The sequence below is a fragment of the Poecile atricapillus genome, chromosome 8 (genome assembly GCF_030490865.1).
Source record: "Poecile atricapillus isolate bPoeAtr1 chromosome 8, bPoeAtr1.hap1, whole genome shotgun sequence".
NCBI classification, from domain to species: Eukaryota; Metazoa; Chordata; class Aves; order Passeriformes; family Paridae; genus Poecile; species Poecile atricapillus.
The window spans coordinates 2923170-2947617 of NC_081256.1; the positions used below are offsets into that span (position 1 = coordinate 2923170).

General features: G+C 37.6%; 1 protein-coding gene across 8 annotated transcripts in view; it reads left to right on the plus strand.

The window, feature by feature from the left end:
• Positions 1-24448, plus strand: part of PER2 (period circadian regulator 2) — a 48492-nt gene that overhangs the window by 12843 nt on the left and 11201 nt on the right. For all 8 annotated transcript variants that reach the window (XM_058843732.1, XM_058843731.1, XM_058843734.1 and 5 more), the window contains 15 exons: positions 5713-6202; positions 6866-6934; positions 10008-10162; positions 10807-10928; positions 12366-12567; positions 14123-14174; positions 15564-15706; positions 15908-15986; positions 20328-20434; positions 21092-21245; positions 21424-21532; positions 21912-22043; positions 23215-23311; positions 23828-23981; positions 24064-24191. In XM_058843732.1, coding sequence (XP_058699715.1) covers positions 5931-6202; positions 6866-6934; positions 10008-10162; positions 10807-10928; positions 12366-12567; positions 14123-14174; positions 15564-15706; positions 15908-15986; positions 20328-20434; positions 21092-21245; positions 21424-21532; positions 21912-22043; positions 23215-23311; positions 23828-23981; positions 24064-24191 — 1975 coding nt within the window. In that variant the 5' untranslated portion in view covers positions 5713-5930. The remainder of the gene's footprint in view (positions 1-5712; positions 6203-6865; positions 6935-10007; positions 10163-10806; positions 10929-12365; positions 12568-14122; positions 14175-15563; positions 15707-15907; positions 15987-20327; positions 20435-21091; positions 21246-21423; positions 21533-21911; positions 22044-23214; positions 23312-23827; positions 23982-24063; positions 24192-24448) is intronic.

Genomic DNA, 24448 nt, shown 5'->3' on the forward strand with positions numbered 1-24448 from the left:
ATTGGTAAGTTGATAGTAGTTGTAAATTTTTACTCAAATTATGAAATGTTTGCCTCTTACTCAGTTCTGGATAATTTTGACTCTGGATTGTTAGTTTCTCATCCTTTATATGCCAGTACTAAATATTATAGTTTATGTGTGAAAAGAAATCTGGAAAAATCTGTTCTCTGAATATAACCAGATCTCTGCTGAAATAAGATTTTTGGGTTTAAAGTTACAATTTCAGAAGAAATTTGCCTTCTTGGTGTTCTGCAACCCTTCTTAAGAGTGTTTTTCAAAAACAAGCTCAGTTACTTCTTTCAGCATTTGTCCATACATATTTTGGTCTGGTGTTTTTTGGTGATGTTAAAGTTCAGGCTGTTTCCTTTGTCTTACTGCAAGATAAAGGAGCAACTGTAGGTAATGAATAACCAGAAGACATTTCCTGCATATCTAACCTGGCAAATCAATGCCCATGTTTGTCCTTAGTGCTCAGTGGAATTGTAGTGTCTTTCACACACTGCATCAGTCTTAGAGTTCTAGTCTTTGCCAGAGGGAAAATAATGGTTTTTTGTGAGCCAGTTACCTTAAAATCAAGTTTAACTGGTGCCAATTTAATAGTAAAAAAGTTTTTATTTGTAGAGCCAAAATAGACAACATCCCTTAAAAGTTTAGAGGATGGAGCAAGAAATAAAGAAAAACCTGGCTTCTTTCAAGATCAAACCTAAAAGAGCTCTTTGTGTTTCCATGTTCAGATGCTTACTGAACTTGGTATGGGATGTAATTACCTTCCTCAAACTGGTAACAGGAGAGAACCTCAGTCTGGGGAAACATGCAAGCTTTTGCCTTCCAGTGTTGTTTGGTTAGTGATTGGGAATTTATTCAAGCATATGAGTGGGATGAATATGTGCAATTTATTATGTCATTTTCCCTAAGATGAGTTTCAAAGATAATTAATCTCTTTGTGCTGTCTGACCGTCTGTGCTCCTGAAGTGTTTGCACAGCGCTGGTGTCTGCATGCAGATGTTCCACTTAAAGGTCTTTCTCTGCTGAGAGTGAAGTCTGGCCAGCTGCATCACTTCTTATCTAAATTGCAGAGCATGGAGGAGGGTTATTGCCAGCCTGAGCTTTTTTCACAGTTACTCCAGTCTCTTCTAAGAAAATATCTCCAAAGTTAGGGCATGAATGAATATCACATTATAAATGAAAAAAGCACCAAGATTCCCCCAAAGTAGTAAGGTCTTGTTTTAGAAATGCTTATTTCTCTTTCTTCAGAAAAGGAAAAACTCTTGCAAGTTTATAATAACATTTTTCTTGTTCCTTTCTCTTTACTCTTCCTGTATTCCTTACTCTGGTATGTGCCTCTGGCACTGAGACTTCTGAGATTTTGAAACGGAAGAAATTTTGTGCAAGACAGACTTTCAGTGACGTTAATCTTCCAATCTTGCCTAAGAAAACCATTCCAGCTCAGGCTGAGCCAGTTCTGTTGGAAACATACGTCTCTAAAGATGACAAACTTGTGTTTTCTCTATTAGTCAAATACTTTTTTTTTCTTTTTTTTTTCCTCTGGTATGATTGTCCTTGGGATCCAAATCATAGTCACTGTAATGTAGTTATTAGGTGTGGACAAAGCTGCAGAAGTTCTGGCATGTTGTTAGTTACAACCAGAAGTAACAGGACTCAATTGCTTCTTGACACAAATTTCTGCCAGGTATCAAGAGGAATAAAATTCACATGTTATCTCCTAAGGGTCAGTGTCTATTTCTTTTGTGTTGGTGACTCTCTTAATTTGTACTCATTGCTTAAAATAAAAATGTTTTTTAAAACCCTGAAAACTTGACTGTCATTGAATCAATCAACTCTTGTTCAGGAATTACAGGAAATTCCTCAAAAGTTATTGGATAGCATACAGATTTGTTTGTTTATTTATTTAGGGAACAGTTCTCTCCCACCTAAGGAAACTCTGCTGAAGTTTCCTACAGATACCTGGCAGAAGCTAGTCTGGGTCAGGGAAAGAAGGGAGGAGACGAGACAATAGAGGATATTTGGAGGTGGAAAAAATTACTCACCAGTGATTTAACAGCTCAGAAGTTCAAACCTTAAGACTCTTTCTTTTTTCTTTTTTTTTTTTGCACATTTTTATTGCCTCTTAAACTTCTAAAGATTACAAAAAAGACTTTGGGAAAATAATTTTCCAGGGAAAGGTTGTGTAAAGAAAAAATACTTGTGAAGAATTCTCATGGCTGGAAATACTACAGCGCATGTAATCATCTCTGGCCTCAGAATTCAGCAGAAGAGGTTTCTCATGCCTAAAGACTAATACACAAAATATTTACATCAGACTAGGAAAGCTGTGGCACAATCACTGCTCTTCCTATAAATGGCACAATTTTACTGATACTACATTACTGTGACATTGGGCTAATTGAGAGTCTGTCTTTTGTAGTTCATGCTCATAAACCTATCAGTAGTCATTTACATAGTTTTCTTTATAGGAGTAATTATATATATATATAATGTATATGTATATAGCAGCCCAAAATTGTTATTTTTTTAGTTTTTTAATTTGTGAGACCTCTTTTCCACCATCTCTAAAGAAAACATAATTTCCTAACAGATAGTGGTATTTTGATTATGGCAGTATTTTTTTCTCATTTATCTAAAGCTCTTTCTAAGTAGCATTTTGTCAGGAAAACAGGGAGAAACTCCAACCTTACAGAATATAGGATGAGAAATTTCACATCTTGCCTTACATTTGTACACCCCAGACCTCCTTTAAGGTGATGCTGCGAGTGCCTTTTTTCTTAAAACTTCATTTGAATCGTGATGGGGTTAATTACCTTTACTCATGGAACTCTCACAGAGCTTTACAACCTTGGTGTCCTCTGAGAAATGATGTAACAGATGTCACTTGGGAAATGGCTTTTGAGGGTGGCTGCAGTTATTTAAGGAGAATGCTTTGATTTACAGAGCAGTGGGAAGAGCATCCCCTGGGTACAAATGGATCAGCACATTGCCAGGTACCAAAGCCGTGTGGTACAGCGAGGTTTGTCCGTGCAGGTGCTCCCTGTGCCACCTTCTGTCCCTCCTGCCTCTGTGCTGTGGTTCTGGTCCCTGGCACAGCCAGGCAGGCGATGTTGGAGTCTGAGATACAGACTGTGTGCCCTTGTTTTTAATATTTAGTTCTAAGATCCAAGAAAACACTGAATTTCATATAACATGAAATTCATGAGCATGTTTTCATAGTGATACATGAAAACAAATGTTAAAGTTAGATGAAAAAAGCTAAAAGTGTAGGTGTGTAGATTAGAAAGTTTCTTAAATCACTGGGTGAAAAAAATAGTTTAGAGAACAGAAGACAAGATGGAGGATTTAAGGTGTTGTCCCTTCTCCTTTCTTCTTTCTTCTTCATGTTCTTCTCCTAGAGGTTTTTTGGGTAATAGTGAGTGATTGGATAGAAAATGCCACAGTGCATCACAGAGGTGATGGGTCATTGGGTCATTGAGAAAAATAATATACGTGTCTATTGTTAATTGGGTAAAAATAGGTATAAAGATAAAAGAACTGCGTAGTTCGGGGCCATTTTGTGTATCAGACATGAAGTGTGCCACAAGGCCTTGTTTGTACCATCAGAAGAAAGAAATGTTCCAAATTGCAAAGATTAACCTTGTAACCAGCCTGGAGAGACCTGTTAAGTTTTGTAAGGATCCTTCAATAAACACAAGAAACAAGATTCTAACGAGCTCGAGAGTTTTCTTCCAATCATAAAGACTGAGATAAGTGGAACTCCCCACGAGGGAGGATCCCAGAAGAATTCTGCCCAAAGGAGGCTGAGAGACTAGAGAAATGTTGTATCCACAGAGAATTGAGCCCAAAGGAGGCAAGGAAAGAGAAATTACAGGCAAGGCTGAGCTCAGGCTGTGCCCTGCAGCCCCGGGCACTCAGCTTCACTCCAGGCATCCTGAGGAGGGCAAGTCCTGTCTCAGAGATTAAATCAGAGATGAACTATCTGACCTAGTTAATCATTGGCCACCAGAATGTGCCATTGTGACATAATCCTACAGTTTCATCTCAGAGTAAATACGCTTTTATTGCGTGCTCCTGTTATGTAATTTCCAAGACAGAAGTGGTTAACCTTAGTCCAGAAAAAAACTGTCAGAGCTCCTGAAGGGAAATTCAGTGCTGGGATAGTAGAGTTCAATACAGCAGCATATCAGCAGGTCTATTTTATCTGCATTAAAGTACCTGCAGAGGGAAAAAGTATATTTTACTCTGTTGAAAGGCGTTTTTCTATTATCACCTGTAATAAAGTACCAGTAAATAAACTTGCAAGGAAAGAAAAAAATTCTATTTTTACACCACTGCTGATAGCCTAAGTGAATGTCCTTAAACTATACTTTTAAATGAAAACAGATACCTTGCATATTATTTTGATCAAGTGAAGAGACAAATAGTGCTTTCTGGAAAATGCAAAATAAATGTAAAATGTCTGCAAAAACATCATTTAGGAGTGTAAGAAAATAGCTTCCATGTGGTGTTGCTTTGGGGGGAGTTGAATCATGGTGTGTTTTAAATTACTACTGTGAATGTTTTCCATTACAGTCTTTCTAAAAAACATAAATATTTATTTATTTGTGTTTAAGACAAAACTGCTGTAGTTAATATTAACAAAATTGGGTTGTGAATTTTTTATTGACTTATTCCTGTCAGAGGTTTATTAGTTAATAATTGTAATTTTGAATATTTTAAAAGGCCAAAGAGGAAGGAACACACATTGTTCTGTTGTCTTGAAAACAACAGAGATTCTTAACAGAGAATCTTAGTTCATAGTTTTACACTATTGTCTGAGTTGCTGAAATGGATGAGGTTGTGAGTCAGATTAAATATGATTTTTTTATAAATAAAGTTGAACTACTCTCCAGTACTCATTTGGTGGTACCTCAGTACTGGTCTGTCCTTGATTCACCTCTGTATACACTGATTTTTGAGCCTGATACATTAGAATTTGGTTTAAAAGCAGGGATATGTTTGCTTTGGTTTTTTTAGCCTTACTTTTCTAAGCAATTTTTATCATATCCCCCCAAAATTAGTGGTAATCAGTAGATAAAATGATTCTCAGGGTTATTCATGCCTTAGAATTTTTGGTGGTGGTGATGAGGTGTGTTTGTGTGTTTGGTTTCCCTGTTCCTGCTGTATGTTCTGTCTGCCTACCTCCATGGCTTTTGTACAAAGAAATGAAGAGAGCAGCAGTGTTCCCTCCCAGCTGATTTTAAAACACCAAAACCCTAATATAAAACAGAACACCACCCCAAATTACCTCTAAACCAAATGAGCAATGCTCTGATGGCTGAATAGAGTCCTTTTCTTTATCAAGGTAAACTGAAAGGCAGTGGAATGGTTTCCCTGAAAATCATAGCAGCTGTCATCCAAATCTAGGCAGCCATACTGACAAGTAGGAAAATAGAAAACTAGGGAATATGTGAACTTTTCAGGAGTTTTTCCACATTTATTCAACTTTCTTTCTTATGTGTTGGTTTTTGCTAAAAAATAAACACCTTTTTATAATAAACCATTGTGAGACTTTCAGTTTAAATGAAACATTTCACCATTCAAATGCTGAATATATTAACTATGAATGTCATTTTTTACTTTCTACAATCAGTGCTCATTCCAGTTTGTCAGCAAGGCAAACAAGAAAATAATTTTTTTTTTCTTCCTTCCGTTCCTCCTCAGACTTCTGCATCTGTACTTCCAAACAGAATTTATAAAGAGGGAAAATCCTGAATATGGCTTGATTTGCTCTTGGTCTTGGCAGCGTTTCTGATGAGTGTCCCACGGACTCTGTCAAGTTCTGGGGGTTCTCCTCTAGCACTGAGGAGCAGAGCCCTGAGCAGCAGCCTGGGATCAGTAGAAGCGTTTCTCCATCATTCTCCTTAAAAGAGCAGCTCAAGATGAGTGATTATTCTGGACTTCCAAGTGACCACAGCCAGATGATTGCTGAAGATTCAGAAATTCAAGCAAAGCCTGAACACTCTCATGAAGTTCTTCAGGAAGATATTGAAATGAGCAGTGGCTCCAGTGGAAATGATTCCAGTGGAAATGACTCCAGTGGGAATGACACAAATGAAAACTATTCAAGTGGGCATGATTCTCATGGTCATGAATCTGATGAAAATGGGAAGGATTCAGCAATGCTTATGGAATCTTCAGACTGTCATAAAAGGTAGTAGCTATTATTAAATATGTTTCACTTTTATTTTTGCCCCTAAAATCTTTTTTTCATTTGAATCAATATTTCTGAATAATAACTAAGGCATAAAGCCTCTTCAGCATGGAGCTGAGTGTGCTACATAAGTTCTACTCTCATGTGATGTAAAATGTAATTTAATATAATTTATAAAGAAAAGGTCTCTGGTGTTTTCATCATTTGCATCTTCCTTATTATCGTGAGCTTAACTTGCCTTATTTATTGATTTTCTTGTAAACCAACTTCTGTAATTGTGTATCAAAACCTGTCAATTGACTCTTGGTCAAGGTGTGAGGATGAGCTATTTTAATCTTTTCAATAATAGTTTACAGAGAAAAGCCATATTAAGAACCACCTCCCTAGTAGTCCTGTGAGGACCAGGGTGTTTGGACTCAGTGATCCTTATGGGTCCTTTCCAACTCAAGCTGTTCTTTGCTGCTTAGATAAATGTATACAGCTTAATGCCCATTTGTTGTACCACACAGAAGCTTTTAAAATTTAGGGTTGGGGTTTTTGTGTTGTTTTTGTTTTTTTTTTTTAAGGGAGACAGTAATTAATTGAAAATAAAAAGCTACAATGAGCTAAAAGTTGTTTGTTAGGTTTTCAAATATTAATCTTTTTCTCTTTTCCTTATTCTAGTTCAAGTTCAAATGCATTTAGTCTGATGATTGCAAACTCTGAACACAATCAGTCCAGCAGTGGATGCAGGTAAATTAGTGGGCATTTATTATTCATTAATGTAGATGTATGCTAAATGCTGAAAACTAAATAATGTTGAATTTTGTTTCTTTTGTTTTGTTTTGCCTCAACGTGGATGACTACACAAGAAATCCTGTCTTTGATTTCTTCCTGTCCATAATCAGTATGTCATGTAGTGTGTCATATTAACTACTTGATTAAATTAGAGCTTTTGGTTGCTGTTCCATGCAAGTTGTGTGATAAAGTCCTGTTACTTGGTTTTGATTTGGTAGCTTAACTCTGTAATTATTTTTTTTTTGTGGGTCCCACTGAATACTGCTTCAGCTACAATGGGGTTTTGTAGCTTTTAAATTTTTTTTGCTCTTCAGAATTTAGTCTGAGCCTGGTGATGTGTTAACATCAGAATTCACCACTGAGCTATTGAATTCACCATTGGGTTTTTCCTGGTGTCCAGCAGCTGCAGCGCCTGCCTCTCCTGTGTTCCATTTGCTGGGATTACACCCCCAGGGTGGAAGGATAAAGGATACACAGGCACCAGCTGCAGGGATGAATCTCTCTGTATGAACTCTCCTTCTGTCCCTCATAGCCTTCAAGAGCCTAGTAGCTTGAAGGCTCATATTTAGACACTTCAGAGTGCCCTGCTGCACTTGTTTTTTTAAATCAGCTTTTTTTAACTTAACTTTTAATTCAGATCAGGAGATCAAAGCCTGGTCCTGAGCAGATCAAGGATATCTAGCTAGAGCATAAGACCCACATCTAAGGCCTGCCTACCTAAATGTGTTTCTACCTGATGCAGTTCCTAGAAAAGTGGCAAATTCAAATTATTCCTAGGTACCATTTGGTGCTTACTCAACATGTTTTCTGTGTCTGCCTTGCAGGCACCTGGAGATTTTGTTCCATGCTGTATTTTCCATTGAAAATGGTGATCTAGAGTTTATGTTACTTAATGTGAAGAAGTGCACCAAAGGCATTTCTTATCTTTGTTTCCCACTGATTCTGTTTCCTTCACTGTGAGTTCTTGGAAGGGGTTACTTGCTGTAGTTTTTTTGGTGTTTCAATTTTAAATTTTATTAATAGCTCTCTGCTTAGAAATAATTAGGAATCCAGATGGTAGAGTGTTCTCCCCAGCCATCGGGCACAGTGCTAGAGGACACAGCAGAACCTGATGATCATTTGAGAATGGGAGACTGAAGAAATCTAGAGAATGGTCTTTAAAGAGAAGACTAAAGTAGTCTGATAAACTAGTTATCTTTGTAGGCTTAATCTTTGATTCAGACTACTGGCATTTGCATTCAGTATCAGTGCCAACCAACAACTCTTGCTTAGTATCTGTAGGTACCTTTCCAGTTTACTGTCCACAAAAAGCAAAATGAAAGCCTCATATCTTTATAGAGCTTGCTTATTCTGTCCTCTGCAAGTGCCACCTTCCCTGTGGCTGCCTGCTGAGCTACTGCTCTCTGGAAAAAACATTTTGGAGTTGTGTAATTTATTTTCAAGAATGTCCATCTTCTATATTTGCTGCTGCCGTAAGCTAATTTGGAAAGGTTTTTTTTCTTGCAGAAGTCTGAGCACTTTGATGAAGCAGTCTGTATTCTGAGAGTACAAATCAGCAGTATGCTCAGTTATTTCATAATCTTTCTTCTCTCTCTTTTTCCCTACTGCCAGCGTGGAGGGTTCTTCTATGAACCTCTGGTAACAAAGCCCTGTTTGATTGCAGCAGTTCAAACTGTCAAGCCACGTTGTACACATGATTTTAATACACAGCATGAACATAGTGTTTCCCAAGGGAGTACCATAGCCTTTTGTTTGATCCCTTGCCATTATTTCTTGGTACAAAATGACCAGTGAGTAAATGAATGCTGCGTTTCTCACAGTGCATTGTGATGGGAGCAAGAACAATGTGTGTTCTCTAGTACAGCTTTGTCACTTTGCAAGCATTTTTGGTAATGATTTATCTACCTTTTCAAGCTCTTAAAACCTCTCAGAAAAATCCTCTTGAAAATTACTTGGCAGCTGAAGTTGCTTTTCTGGCCGCTTCAATCAGGCAGTGCAGTTGCCAGGACTATTGTTTCTAGAGCAGTGCCCAGGGTAACTTCTTACAGATTATCAGCCATGACCATCAGGTGGTAAGAGAAGACTTTCCTTTGGAAGGGGAAATTTTTTTAGGAATATTTAAGAACAGCTCTATATTCCTCTTGCTCATTGTGAATGATCAGCTTTTAAAGTTTTCAATGTGAAAGACAAGGTGATTTATCATTGTAATTCCTTCCTGCTCGTCTGCCATCCACCTTTGCTGTCCTCTCCCTCACTTTCCTCACCTCCCTTTCTCCTTTTTGATTGTGTCAGCACCTCTCAATAATGGGAAGAAATAGCAGGAACTGGAAAGGAAGGTGATAACTTTCTGATGTTGCTGCTGATAATCTCTGTAGTTTGTTCTTCTACACTGAGACACTCTCCTGACAGCACCCGAGAACTGTGAATGCAGCTTCTATCTCCAGCCTCCTCTGATTCTTTTCATTACAAATTTAGGCAGGTTCCTTATCTTATTTAATGTATTGCCATGCTTAGCTGGGACACATTATTCAAAGGATTTCTCCATTTGTTTTGTTAACTTGATGCTCTCCTTGCCATGCCCTTTTCAGGGAGCTTTCTCAGGAGAACCTGCTTGAACAGGAGGTGAAGACTTTTACGGACCTCCTGCTTCTCTCCTTTGAAGTCCCTGAACATTTTTGAGTTTGATTTTTGAAAAGAACTAAGGAAAATACCACTAAAAAGGGAGGAGGGGGACTGTGGCAAAGAAAAAAAAAAGAAATTCTGTGGTGCTTGGGCATATGTACTTTGCACATATGAAGTACATTTTACTATCACACTCCACGTGGTGGTAAATCTTGGATTTTAAATGGTCATGTAAGAATTTCTATAAGTTCTGGAAGCTGATACTGAGTACTAGCAAAGTTTATGAGGCTGGTGGTACAAATTGGATGTGGATGACAAGTGTCAGAGTATGTTTGGGCTTCTCATAGGATGATGTGTCACTTCAAACATTCAAGTGATGTTGTGGTTTTTGTTTTTCATCTTACAGTAGTGAGCAGTCCACTAAAGCCAAAACACAAAAGGAATTGCTGAAAACACTGCAGGAGCTGAAAGCTCACCTTCCTTCTGAGAAGAGAGTCAAAGGCAAATCCAGTGTCCTAACGACATTGAAATATGCCCTTAAGAGCATTAAACAAGTTAAAGGTAATAAAGTGTGATTCTGCCTAGATAATGCAACCTGGCTAAAGTGAAACTTTCAAAACAGGAATTTAAATAAACATAGCTCTACACAGAGAACTGTCTTATGGCTGACAACCTTTCTAACCAGATATTTTCCTGTTATTCTCATTTGTTGGCTTTGTTAACTTGTTCCTTTGGGAGCTGAAGCAGCTCTCTAGAGGCTTAATATTTTACTGCTGTTTGGTTGAGTTAGAAAACTGATTTGAAAACAATTTGCAGTTTCATACTGTTTGAGCTGTCAGGCTAAAATACGTGACCATTCATATATGGGTAGATCAAGATGTGTACATTTGTATGAGTTATTGATGAGGAAGCCCTACCAGGGAAAACAAGGTACTTGGAATAGTGCCAAGATTTCCCAGCTTCTGCATTTATGCCCAAAAATATTTTTGCCATTTACTGCTCCTGGGCTGGGTGTTTATCAATAATCTTATATTATTAATATACCAATACGAATAATATATTATTAGTATTTTATTACTATGTATTATTATATAATTACTATATTATTACTATTAATATATTATAATATTATATATTAATACTATTATTAATATATTAATAGTATTATTAATATTAATAATAAATTTGTTGTTGTTGTCATGTAGCCAATGAGGAATACTACCAGTTGTTGATGATTAATGAATCCCAGCCTGCTGGTCTCAATGTATCATCTTACACAGTGGAAGAAGTGGAGACTATAACCTCAGAATACATTGTGAAAAATGCGGTGAGTACGGTGCCCTGAGTCTCAGTGCATATTGAAAATGCTTCTTGGAACTGGAATTTTCAGTCATGCCTTCTTCTCACAAGGGGAAAGTTGATTGCTAGGCCAGAAAGCTGAAGAAACTGCCTTTTGCCTTCCAGGGGATGTTGAGAAACTCTGAACCTTTTCAGACTTGGCAAACTTGTTTCTGTTGGTTAGGTGGGAAATAAATAGACTTCAACTCCCTGATCCTCTGAATTGTACCTTGTGCCTGGAGCTGGTGCTGGGGCACCTCTCTGTGTGCACGAGATACAGAGCACTGCAAAAGTTGGAGAGCTAACTCTTTCCAAATTTTAACTGAGGCACATAATCAATCACTTCAGCTTATTCTTGAGTTATTTGATGTTTCACCAGTTCTTTCTGTTAGTGTGACTGAAGAGTGACAGAAGTATTGGAATCACTGTGTCCTTTCCTGTGGGATTTTTCTGGTCTTTGCAACTGTGGGGTGCAGTTATGCTGTTCCCACAGAGATGAAAACAGCTAGGACCATAGTTCTAGCAGTGAAATGATAACCTGAATGATTTTTTAAATTATATTTATTTCCATATTACTAGTATTTTATATGTTATGGAGTCTTCAAAAAATAATGGCATCTAGATGTATTAGACTACCTCCTACTACTTTTTTGAACTGCAACCTCTGTTTGACTATATGAAGTTTGAATTCCCTAAAACAAGAGCATGATGGGGGATGTTCCTTAGGTTGAAGTAGGTGGGTTTTGTTGAATCTGTGAATAGTAAAGGCTGCCCACTAGGTGAAATAAATAGGAAATGTAGAGTACAAGTGAGAAATTCAGCCAAATGTTACAAACATTGTTCAGTGAATGTGAATATGCATTTGTGAATGCAGTGTTCTGCTGGTAGCTCTTCAGTTCCTGTGCAGTGTTTGTGAATGGAGAGCTAAAGGTTGTGGTGCAGGGAGCTCCTGTATGGCAGGAAGAGAAACAATACAAGTGTGTGACACTTCTTCCCACCTGTGCACTCATTGTTTTTTACCAAGTGGTTTCGAGTCCTAACACAAGCAGCCTTTCAAAAATTTCATAAAAGTACATCATGTCTGTAACAAGCACGGGGAAAATGTGAAGTTATATAGCTGGAAGATCATTAATTCCTAATTTGTAAATTCATTCTGCATCATAGAACATAGACAATGATATCTAGGGCTTGTAATCCAGTAAATAGTAGTGTGTTATTCTCAATACATCATGGAAAAATATTCTGTGTCTACTTGATGAGCAGATTCATTGTGTTGAACAACATCTGTAATAAAATTAAATTTTCTTAATTCTCATTTTGAACTTACTCATGTTTTTGTATCTTAAATACTTGTTTTTCTCAGAAATAAATGCTGCACTGAAGAATGTTCCAAACTGTCTAAATAATTAGAGATTTTTGTTTTTAGGATATGTTTGCTGTAGCTGTGTCTTTGATAACTGGGAAAATTCTGTACATCTCTGATCAAGCTTCTTCTATTCTCCGCTGCAAGAGGGGTTATTTTAAAAATGCCAAATTTGTGGAGTTCTTGGCACCTCAGGATGTCAGTGTGTTCTATACTTCCACCACCCCATACAGATTACCATCATGGAACATTTGCAATAGAGCTGGTGAGTGGTCTCAACAGAAGATATTTCTCTGACCTGCTTTCAGTCATGCAAATGCAAGTTCTTGCACTGATTCTGAATCTCCTTCCATCCTTCCCCATCACTTTTTGAGGGTGTAGCACAGGGGCATTATTGAAGACCTCTGAACAACACTAGGTGTACAAATCTGTTCTATAAATCAGCAACATTTGTCTGTTGATTAAAAGTCTTCTCACTGTCATTATTTACCAGTTCTTATTCCCCTTTCAGCCAGATGATGAATGAAAACAAAGTAGGAATTCATGTTGAATGGTGAATTTAGTTTCCACTTGTACTAGCAGTCAAATGAAAAGAGTTTTTCTTCACATTTTCTCTTCCTCAAGTATAAAGGGGACAGTGCTCTGTCTCCTTCCTTTTAAAATGGTTATGATTTGAATACTGGACACGTTGATTATGGTGTAGAGAAATGTGTTTCAGCTGTCATCACTGTGCACTCACCAAGTGTAATCACAGCTCTCTTCTTCTAGCCTTAGAAAAATTATATTAGGCATAATTAATGGTGAAGAATCAGATGTCTCAGGGTACTCGATATTTGTTTGTGGTAGGACTGTTTTACTCATGTACCTACAGCTGTTAGTCATTGAGAAATATCTACCAACTATTTCAACTAAAGACCTGGAATTCAAGGTCTGCTCTAAATGTTTGAAATTCCAATCCGTTGCATACTAAACCTGTGAAGTAAAGGCAGGGTGTGAACCAATTCAATCTGAAAAAACAATTGGCAATAAACATGTGCTAAGCAATGCATACATAAAGCAGGTCAAAAGGGACCTTGTGAGGTCTCTAGTGCAACCTCTGGCTCAAAACAGGGCCAGTGGTAAATGATAAATAATCCTGATTACTCAGTTATATGGGAGTTTTCTTGGTTTTGCTTTCTTGAAACATTTTCTGTAGCTTTATTATCTTTGTGTATAGATTCAGATTTTAAAAATTCAACAAGTAGAAATGTGCACACTCTGTCATGTATCAGCTGCCAAACAGTATAATATCCAAAATATTGTGCACTGGAGGCCTTTGAAATACCAGAGCTTCCCTTGGAAATCTGTGTGTGGGGACTCTGGAAAAGGAGGGAAATAAGCTTAAAACATGAGAAGTCTTCAGGAAAAAGAGACAAGAGGGGTTCTAAGAAGTGTATTTGGTGTTGGAGCTGTCCTAGATTCTTTCTAGGAAAAGGGCCAAATTTTGGGGTCCTAGGTAGTCAAACATTTTTGGTCATTAAGTAGTGTGAAAGAGTTGGTGAGAGTAAGCAGATAAAACTGGAGAGTTGTTTAGATTTGTTTAGGAAAAAGACTTGATAAAGAAGGAGCTGTGAGTGACACTCCAGCCTCAGAATCTGAGTGATATTCAGATTTAGTTGCTTATGATGTACATTGTTTAACCAATATACGTGGAGACTTCAGGGAACGTAAGCTTTTAAAAAAGATTACAACATTTATTATCTAAGGAAAACTTCCTGTACTAAATATCATCATCTTCTAGTAATTTGTAACTTGTTATGAAATATGCTTAATATTTCTAGAGTCTTCCACCCAGGATTGCATGGAAGAGAAATCTTTTTTTTGTCGCATCAGGTAAGACAATATTGCAAAGCTTAGTGTTGTGTTATGAAACCAAGCATTACATAAGTATTTGACTTTTATAAGAACCATGTGGTGTGTACATTTCATGCTTTTTCATAATGTGATCATAAAGCAAAACAGATGCACATCCTTGAGTTGATTAATTGTAGCAGCTACAGAGAAAATCAATCTGATTTTGGGAGGTTCCATCTTGGAAGTTAATCCCTGTGAACATTGGCCTTTGTTCCATAAAGGAAGGTGGTACAGCATCTCCTGCTCTGGAAAGCTTTTGGTTCATGTCAATGGAACTGTTCAGCACCTTCCCTCATTCTAGAAAACCAGTGTCTTAAATTTATCTCATGTATCCCCTAGCAAGATACTCAAGGGTAACTTGACTTGTCTGTTTTGCACTTAATAGAGGACACAGTTCTTTGTTTTGCTTTTCTTACTTCTTCTCCTGCCCACAATCATTCCTCTTTAGTTTTTTTTTTGGTTTGGTTTTTTTTGTTTTGTTTTGTTTATTTTTACTTTTTTGTTTAGGAAAAGCTGGCACCTTAGTTCATGCTTGCTCTTTCTTGTGCAGTTTGATTTCTTGATGCTTACTGCCTCTCTAGCAGCATTTCTGAAACAAAAATAGTAGATCCAATTATTTAATTAGTTCTCTAGTAAATAAATACTTACTATGGAGGTATGAATAAATTTGAAATGAATTGGAGGTAATGCAGTGCTCCAGAGTGTTGCATTGGATGTACTCTACAAGTACTGCTGGTGTTACTGGAGATTTTTTTTGTCCAGCTAACACTGGTTTCAAAAGCATTACTTTTATTAAGCTCCGCTGTTATAAACTTATTACAGCTGATTCTTCTTTTGTCACTGTGTAAATGGTTATTGTTTTCATTACTGTGTTTGCATTCTGGTTAAGCAAACACCTGTTATTAAATATTGAGTCTTCACTCCTTCTAAACTGGATTAAATATTGATTAAAAGATGATCTTTGTGTTAACTGAGGGGATATAGCAGTCTTCATAAAAAAGCCTTCTAAAGGACAACAAAGTAACTTAATCTATTGTGTGAGCTGGGTTTTTCTATCAAACTGCTGTGTAAGGCTGTTGTGGATATTTGTTTCAGACAGTAGAGAGAACAGCACAGTCTTTATGGAAGTTGGTGTGCAAAGGACACCATCAGAATTAGATTCTCTTCCACTAAAATAAAAATCAAGCTAAGATCTTGGGTGCTATTTTAATGAATAAACTATTTTAGTTTATTATTTCGTTTTAGTGAATAAACTATTTCAGTGAACTGCTAACATGCAGTTCTTGTGTCATGACAGAAATACAGTGGATAAATTAAACTTTTATTTAGCGTAATCTGTTGGAATAATTAACTCTCTTTAATTATTAGTGCGGGAAAGGAGCGTGAAAATGAGATTTGCTATCACCCATTCCGGATGACTCCTTACCTTATCAAAGTGCAAGATCCAGAAATAGCAGAAGACCAGCTTTGCTGTGTGTTGCTTGCAGAAAAAGTCCATTCTGGCTATGAAGGTAATCCTTGAGTGCACAAAGTCTAGCTTGCTTTCCTAAAAGTAAGAACTAATTCAAGCTTTAGTAAAGAGAAAGATAATTGTTTCTATTCTCTGCCCTTACTGCTTTCCTATATGCTCTTGGCCAGAATTTTGGACTGGCAGCTTGAAATAGTATATATGCAAAACCCTCAGTTGCTAAATGCTTTTATTTTTCTCTCAGCACCCAGAATTCCTCCTGACAAAAGGATTTTTACAACTACGCACACACCGACCTGTCTGTTCCAGGATGTAGATGAAAGGTAACTTCCAAAAATTGCTTTTCAATTTACTGATGAGCAAGCTATCCAGTATCTTTGCAGGATTTAAGGTGTCTGTATGGGGTTAAAAAATTATGCAACTACTGAAGAGTGTTTAACCTAAGAAAAGTACATCCCCCATTTTCACCAAGCATGAGAACACATTACACTGGTATTTAAGTGTATTTAAGTGCCTGCTAGCAACTTGTTCTTCCACTTTCCTTCCCTCTTGAGAAATTCTGGACATAAATTCAGTCAATGAACCCATGTTCAGAAGAATTCCTGTGCTGCCAATTATTACCTGTATGAGACATCTAGGTGTGGGTTTTTGGGTTTTTTAACCAAATTCAGCAAAAATGCTGCTGATGCTCTCTGCTGGCCCAGGTACAACTAGAGGTACAGCTTTTCAATAAAACATTAGATCTTTAAAAAAAAAAAAGGTATTATGGTTCAATTTGCACTGGCTGAAGACTTCACATTGCTTTTACAGTCATGAAAACTGCTTAGAGTAAGTATTTACATTCTAAATTAGAAACAAAAATGGCACCTGTGATCTTAATGTATATATAAAGACAGAAGAACTGAGGTCTAAACCAAAGTTTCATAGAATGATTTAGGTTGCAGAAGATCATCAAGTCCACCACTAAACCCTGTCCCTAAATTCCTCATCTGCACATTTTTAAACACCTCTGGGGATGGTAACTGCACCCCTGCCTGTTCCATGTCAACCTGTTCCATGAAGAAACATTTCCCAAGAGCCAGTCTAAAGCTGCCCTGGGGTAACTTGAGGCCATTTCCTCTTGTCCTGTCACTTATTCCCTGGGAGAATAAAATCTCTCACCCAGTTTGTTGTTGTCTGCAAACTGATGGAGGGTGCTCTCCATCCTCTTGGCCAGATCATGGATAAAAATATTAAACACAACTGGACCAAATCCTGAGCCATGAGGACTTGACTTGATAGAACAATTCACTTATTCCTACGTTGAAAACACTACCTTTCCTCTTCTTTTTCTACTCTCCTTGATATTTTCTTTCTGATGGTTTCTGATATTTGGGCTGTATATGGAACTTAATTTAGATTTTTTTTTTTTTTTTCCTTAGCAGAAACTAAGTTAGCTACAATCTAACATCTGACTGCTGAGATTCTCTCATTTGTTTTTAAGCATTCTAAGAATGCTAAAATTTTCTTTTTAGGTTGAGATGAGGGGAAATGTCTTCAGAGAGAGTAGGAGTATAATGGACAATTTTGAGATTCTGTGATATTTTTTGGATGGAAACCTTGCTTCTGAAAAAATACTTAATTCTTAGCAAAATGCTTAAAGACAGCAGAAAATAGGGATTGGGGAAAGGAGGTTATTGAGATGTTTGACTAAGATGGAGCCCAGGTAAAAAGAACACTGACTTCTGAGCCAGTTTTATCTGTAGAGGGGCAGACACTGTGGCTGAGTTCCTGTAGGATAGACAGTGTAATGCTGACAAACAGTCTTTCCATGCTGTGATTCATACAGTGTCTCTAAACAGCTCAAGTTGATAAAAGAACTACTTAAATCCAGTGTATTTCTGTCTTCTTCACGGATTTTTTTCTCTCTCCTTCATTTCCACACATACTTCAAGGCAGCTGCAGAATGGGTTTATCTTTACAAAGAGGCTGAGGGCACGGAGCAAAGCTTCTGTTCCTCTGTGCATCCACAGCTCAGTGATCTCCAGCAGTCATTTAACAGAAACTGCAGAATTACTGAGTGCACAGCCTTGCCCTTACTCTTGGGCTTGAGCAAGTCCAGAAAATCCTTCCCTGTGGATCCTATGGCAGCTTCTTTCCTGTTGGTCTGATGTTACCACCTGTTCTCAAATACCATTTTCTAACACTTCCAGTGATGGTTGATTGTATCTTGGTCTGAAATTAGGACTTTGCATCATTTATTTCTGTTCTTGTGATAGTGTAGTTGATTTTGCTTTCAATTATTTAACTCCTGAGAGCATTGGGAGCCCAATAAATGTTTACCAAGACATGCATATGCAGTTGATTACTCTTAAGCTCTCCAGGGTTTGGTGGAATACACAAAGCAAGAGATTCTTAAAGAAAGCAGAGTCTTAATATTTAAAAATGTGCAACTGAGCACCTGCTGTTGACTGAGCATTGTTCATAACATAACCCTGAAACTGTAGCTCGACTTGCATGAAATAAAGTTAATTTCTGTAATCAGTACATGTTCATGTATTGGAAAAATGCATATTTGTCTGAACTCTGCAGGTGGATCTCTGCACAGAGTATATTAAGTAAAAATAAATATTTTCTTGAAATTAAATGGATCATTATTATTTGTCATAATGTATTTGATACTTCATGCATGTAATGGGTGCAAGTAGTTCACAGTGGAGTGATCTTTGTAAATTAAAGTAGTTTTGTATGTAACTTAGAATAGTAATATAAAGAGACTTATTCATGTTTTTTTGACACTTTAAATGTCATTCTATGAAACACAAACTAAACTTGGCAGGATCTCTTCATCAGCCATTCTTATACCACGCGTGTATTTGCACTCATAAGATTAATTTATTAACCTAACCTCTGAATTTTTATGAGTTACTCATTATGAGAAAGCATAATGATGCCAAGACATCATTCTCAAATAGAGCATTAAATGAGCACAGAAGGGCTGGTTGGAAGGGGCTGCTGGGGATCTTGGTTCCATCCTTTTGCTCGAAATGAAACTTTGCCCAGTCCTGGCCAAGGTCAGCTGTGGCCTTGTCTCAATAATGCTGAAAACCTTCAGGGGCAGAGATGACACAATCTGTATGGGAGGCCTCCTGTGTTGCACTGCTCTGTTAAAAACCTTTTCCTAACATCCAGCATCGGCTTTCTAGACTCCAGTCTGGGATCACTGCCTGCACTTTTATTGTCTGGCACCATCAAGAAAATTTTAACTCCGTTTTTCCTCTTTCCAGCAGTGTGGGAAGCTCCTGGATCATCTTTTAGCTTCCTTTTCATCAGAGCAGGCAAGGGCAGCTCAGTCTCACATTCATTCTAGATCCCTGACTTCCATAAAGCAGGTGGCAAAGAACAGGAATAGTGCTGAGCAAATCCTTCTTGTGGTGTTATTCGATGAAGGCCTGGCTGAAGTTGTTTGGAGTTGACTGAGATTTTAAAGTCCTCTAGCAGCACAGCTTTTCTCATGTGCTTTGAACTTGGCAGCACTTCTAAATGTCAATGTGTCAAAGTGCTCTGGTTTGGTATGGGTTCCATGCCAGTTTCTGCTGTGTTGCTGTAGTTCATCTACAAGCTTTTAAGACTCATTATTAAATTAATTGCTTTGATAATAAGGCATTAGTTGCTATCCTCTTTCCCCTCTCAGCCTCTTTGCTGGAATGGTATGTTTGATGTTTTGGGGAACTGATGTAATGCCAGTGGGTTGTTGGAAGTGCAGTGTTGAGAGAATTTACTGCATAATGCTTTGAAGTTCATACCTGACACAGATCCCCTGTCTGGTGTACTGGGGCTGAGCTCTTCATTCAAGCTCTGTCATACTCAGACATCTCCCAGGCCTTTGGCAGTCAGTGGGGCTGGGGGGAAGATGTGCAGCATTTTGAGCTTTCAAGATGACTTGTTGGCATCTGGCAACTCAAACATCACTGAGTGGTGTTGACTTAGTACATTTTTTTTTCCCAAAGCACATTTTCAGTGGTTAACCTTCAGGGTAAAGTGCAAAGTGGCATTTGTGAACTTCTATTTAATGCAAATGCTTGAAGTGATTAATAAAAATTACTTTGTCACACAAATTAGTGTTTCATATCACTAGATGTGGTCATGGGTAATGTGCAGGAATTCAGTAGGATTGCTTTTAATTCCCTTGTTAATAAGCTTGCTCCCATGCAGCTCCTCTGAGCTGAACTCTTCACCTGCCTGTGAGAAAGTTGTCTTGAGTGCTGGTCAGCTCCCCCGGTGCTAGTTCAGCTCTGGTAATCCTGTGATCCTTAGCCATGGCTCCCAGCCAAGGGATTGGGGTACTATTTATCTTCATGAGAGTTTTACAAGATTAAACTTTATTAATGCTCTTTTAAAATTAGGGTAAGTATTTATCCTCTAAAGTTGGGCAGCAAAGAAAAGACAGAACTGTAGCAGACTCCTTGATTTGGTGTAACCACCACCCCACAAACAAAGCCCCCCTTGCCCTAAGTGTATGACTATTGTTACTTGGCACTGCTTTTTTCACCGAATGTAAACCTAAAATTATTGGTTCTCTTCACAGGAATAACAGCAAAGAAAAAATGAAAACATTTTAAACATGAAAGAAATATTTATTCTACTTGATTTTTATTATGTTTTCTTTGTCTCTCTTTCTCCAGAGCAGTCCCTCTGCTGGGATACCTACCTCAGGATTTAATAGGAACACCAGTCTTGGTGCATCTTCACCCAAATGACAGACCCTTAATGCTGGCAATTCACAAAAAAAGTATGTAGCCTGCTACTGTGGCAGAAATATAATTTTTTTTTCTAGGACTTAATAATGAGGACTACAAATTCCTCAACGAGTAGTAGGAAAAAATTAATTGTGACTTTGATTTTTTTTTTCCACAAATAAATACTGAATCTTTTACTGCACAACTTGATTCTTAATGCAAATGCAAGGAAATGAGAAATCACTCAGTTTTTTTACTTTCTATGAAGCATACATATCTACTGTAAACAAATTGACTGCAAATTAATATTTCACACATAAAGAAAATTTTCTTGAGAATGATGTGATAGAAGTAGTGTTGTATCTTACATGATAGTCTTTCTTATTTCATAGAGAAGAAAATAGGAGCCATTCTGGCAAAGTTGTAAAGCTGCTTCTTCAGCCTTCTTTTGCTTGTTGTATTCTAAAGGTGATTTTCTTGACCACAGTCCAGTAAATGATGAAGATCTTCTTATTCTGGTAGCTCAGTATTTCTAAATGTATCAATGCACCCAGTATTTGTTCCCTCAAGTGGCATCTTCTTCCATGATGAGGAGGTGCATTGAATGTCCATTCCTTCCATGAATGTGCAGTTCACTGTAAAATCCTGAATTGTTATGTAGAACTGTGCAAACATTAATCTGAAATTTCTGTTTGAATGCTTCATTGCAGTTCTTCAGTATGGAGGGCAGCCTTTTGACTACTCACCAATCAGGTTTTGCACTAGGAATGGAGATTATATCACCATGGACACCAGCTGGTCCAGTTTCATCAACCCCTGGAGTCGCAAAGTTTCGTTTATTATTGGAAGACACAAAGTTAGGACGTAAGTAAATATATTTTTGTTTTCCCTTCCCTCAGGTTTACATAGAGATCCTTAAGATGAGGGAACAGAATAAGCATTAGATTCTTTGTAGGATATGTAGGTGGTAAATTGAAGCTGTGGTCTCTGTGGTTGAAACACTTGCATTTGCAGTGAGCTGGTGTTCGTTTGCTTTGTGCAGGGGTCCCTTAAATGAAGATGTCTTTGCTGCTCCCAACTACACAGAGGACAGAATCCTTCACCCCAGTGTTCAGGAGATCACTGAGCAGATCTATCGGCTCTTACTGCAGGTACAGCAGGGCTTTGCTCTTACCCTCCCCAGTTCCTGCTGAGGAAAGGCAATTTGATTTATCTTGCTGTGACGTCTTGTTTAGCTGCTTCTACTGTACTGGAATTTTTGGCTACAGTCCTGGGAATTCCTTGCACTCACACTTACCAGACAAGAGTTACTGAAGCTCCAGTTGATATCTTAATAATTTCATGTAGTCATGGAGTCCTCCAGACAAACAAACAATAGAAGACAAACAAAAAAAAACCAACCCCAAAAACCAAGTAGCAAAAATCCCAGTGTAAAATAAAATCCCTTTTCCTGACATGGAATTGCTGATGTCCTGAGGGGGGTGTGTGTGTACATATACATATATTTATATTTTTATGTTGTTTTAACAGCCTGTACACAACAGTGGATCCAGTGGCTATGGAAGTCTGGGTAGCAATGGTTCACATGAGCACTTGATGAGTGTGGCATCCTCCAGTGACAGCACAGGAAATAATAATGAAGACACTCATAAGGATAAACCAGTAGGTTTTGAATTTTTCTCATTCAAATATGTGGCACAAAACAAACTAGTTAAAGTGGGGATTTTTAATTTTTAGAATAAGGTTTTCAAATTAGAAATAGGAGAAAGTATAAAGAGAATGCCATCTTTCTGGGGTTTTTTTGTTTAGTAGAGAAAAACCCTTTTGTCTGGGGGAATAAACATTTCTGGTGTAGATGAAGCCTCAGGGTACTGAAGTACAGTGATAGACATGAAAGTCAGTGTTAAAAAGAATTTAAATCTGTACAGTGTGATTACTAATGTCTGTTACCTGTTATATGCTGTGTTTCTTGGAAAACCAGCTGGATATGTGAAAGCAGTTTCTTTTGAGAGGGGAAGTCTGTAATTACTGTTTTCCCAAATGAAAGTAAGAAGATTAAATGCAGTATACCTGCATAACCAAAGGATAGCTGGACCCTGATCACTTTTAATGTTGTAAAAATCCAGCATTTATATAGAATGAAATACATTGAATGGAATAAAACAATTTTTCTAGTTTGTGCTTAGAACATTACTTTGTGTTTAATTCTGAAAGCAAAAAATTTTCCTTGGTAAGTGGTATTGCTTGTAGGCTAATTCTCCCAAATCTGATTTGTGTTTCTGTGCTGAGACTGTGCAGACTCCTGCTCTTGCCAAGGTGCTCACTTTCCTGGCTTTCAGTTCTTAAACACTGCTGGAGTAAGCAGATGAAGTCTCAGGATTGCTTATTTAACAGGGACTTCCCTGTTGAGTGGATGCCTGGCACTCCTTCACTGTTCCCACAGACAGGGAAGGTTTTACAGTCCAGTTCTGTAACATCCTGGCACTGCTTAGTTACACTTCTAGTTTTTTTACCAAGTGATAGATCTGGGGTTTTTTTCTGAAGTCATTTTTATAATGTGTATTTTATATTTTCCTATCCAAGTTATTCAAACAGATTGAACAAAACACAGAGCAATTGTTTACAAGAAACACACTTTAAATTTCTTCTCTTTCCAATTCCAAATTTTTGCAACTGCACAATAAAATTATATATATATACACACTTCTCCTGTAATCAAACTAATTGCAAGATATAGATTAACAGAGGTTAGATTTAGTCTAATGAGGAATCACTGTGTATGATGTTTTATGTCAAAATTTTGAAATAACTGTTCTTCCCAAACTGCTTGCAGGCGGTTTGTCAGTACGCCCGTAAGGTCAAGAATAAAGGACAGCGTATTTTCACTGACAGTAAAGCAAAACTGGACTATAAGAAAGAGTCTTTTGCAGGTAAGACATCAGCAGTTCCTAGTCTCTTGTGCTGTTGCCTTGGATAATATGGCAGCAGGAATTTTTTCTAGTTGGGTTCTGATTAATGCATGAAGACAGCATTTTATAATTTCAAATTATATTGTTCTGTGTCTCTCTGCTGTGCCCAGGAAAATATTGTGTTTGGCTGTAGTGAGTCAATAGTGGTGTAACACAATTGAGGCATGGCCTGAAACTGTTGCCTTGAAATAATTTAAGTGGTTGTCCTGATCCTGAGTGTGTTTCAACCTTAATGATTCTCTTACAACCATGTCTATTCCCTTTGGATTCATATGCAGTCTAATTAAACTTTGTAACTCCAAGAACCCATAAGGACAGGAAAATATTTACACAATATTCATTTATTAGTGCATTACAGTGGTTAATTTATGACCTGCTAAATATGTAGAAATGAAAACTATTTACTACTGTTGCTCTTAGGGGAGTTTGTAAGGATTTAATGTCTTAATTGCATAACAGCAGTATCTCTTTCCACAGAAAAACAGAATACTGCTGGTCAGGTGAAAGGTGTAGGGGGAAAGGATACTGCAGCAACAGCGGCTCCAAAAAATGTGACTACTGAAGAGTTGGCATGGAAAGAACAGCCTGTGTACTCCTATCAGCAGATCAGCTGTTTGGACAGTGTCATCAGGTGAGCAGCCAGTGAGTGAATTACTCTTGTCCTCTGGACACAGGACTAGTATGTCTAATATTGCTAAATCATTGTATTTTAGGTACTTGGAGAGTTGTAACGTGCCTGGTACAGCAAAAAGAAAATGTGAACCTTCAACAAGTGTTGCATCACTGAGTTCTGGAGTTCATGAACAAAAAGCAGCTGATAATTCTATCCAGCCTTTGGGAGGTAACTCTACATTACAGCTTTTTCATGGCTGAGTTTTGCTGGCAGGCAGTTGGATGCTACTTCTTTGCAGAATAATGACAGGTGTATCTTAGGCATGACCTCATAGCTGCATTCTCAGTGTTTGATGTTGGTGATTTAACTTTCCTCATTAGTATCTTCCTTACAATTAAAATACTGAGTAGTTGATTGTATATCCTGATTGCAGATGAAATAAACTAATTTATAGTTTATATAATATAATTACAGTAGGATTTTGA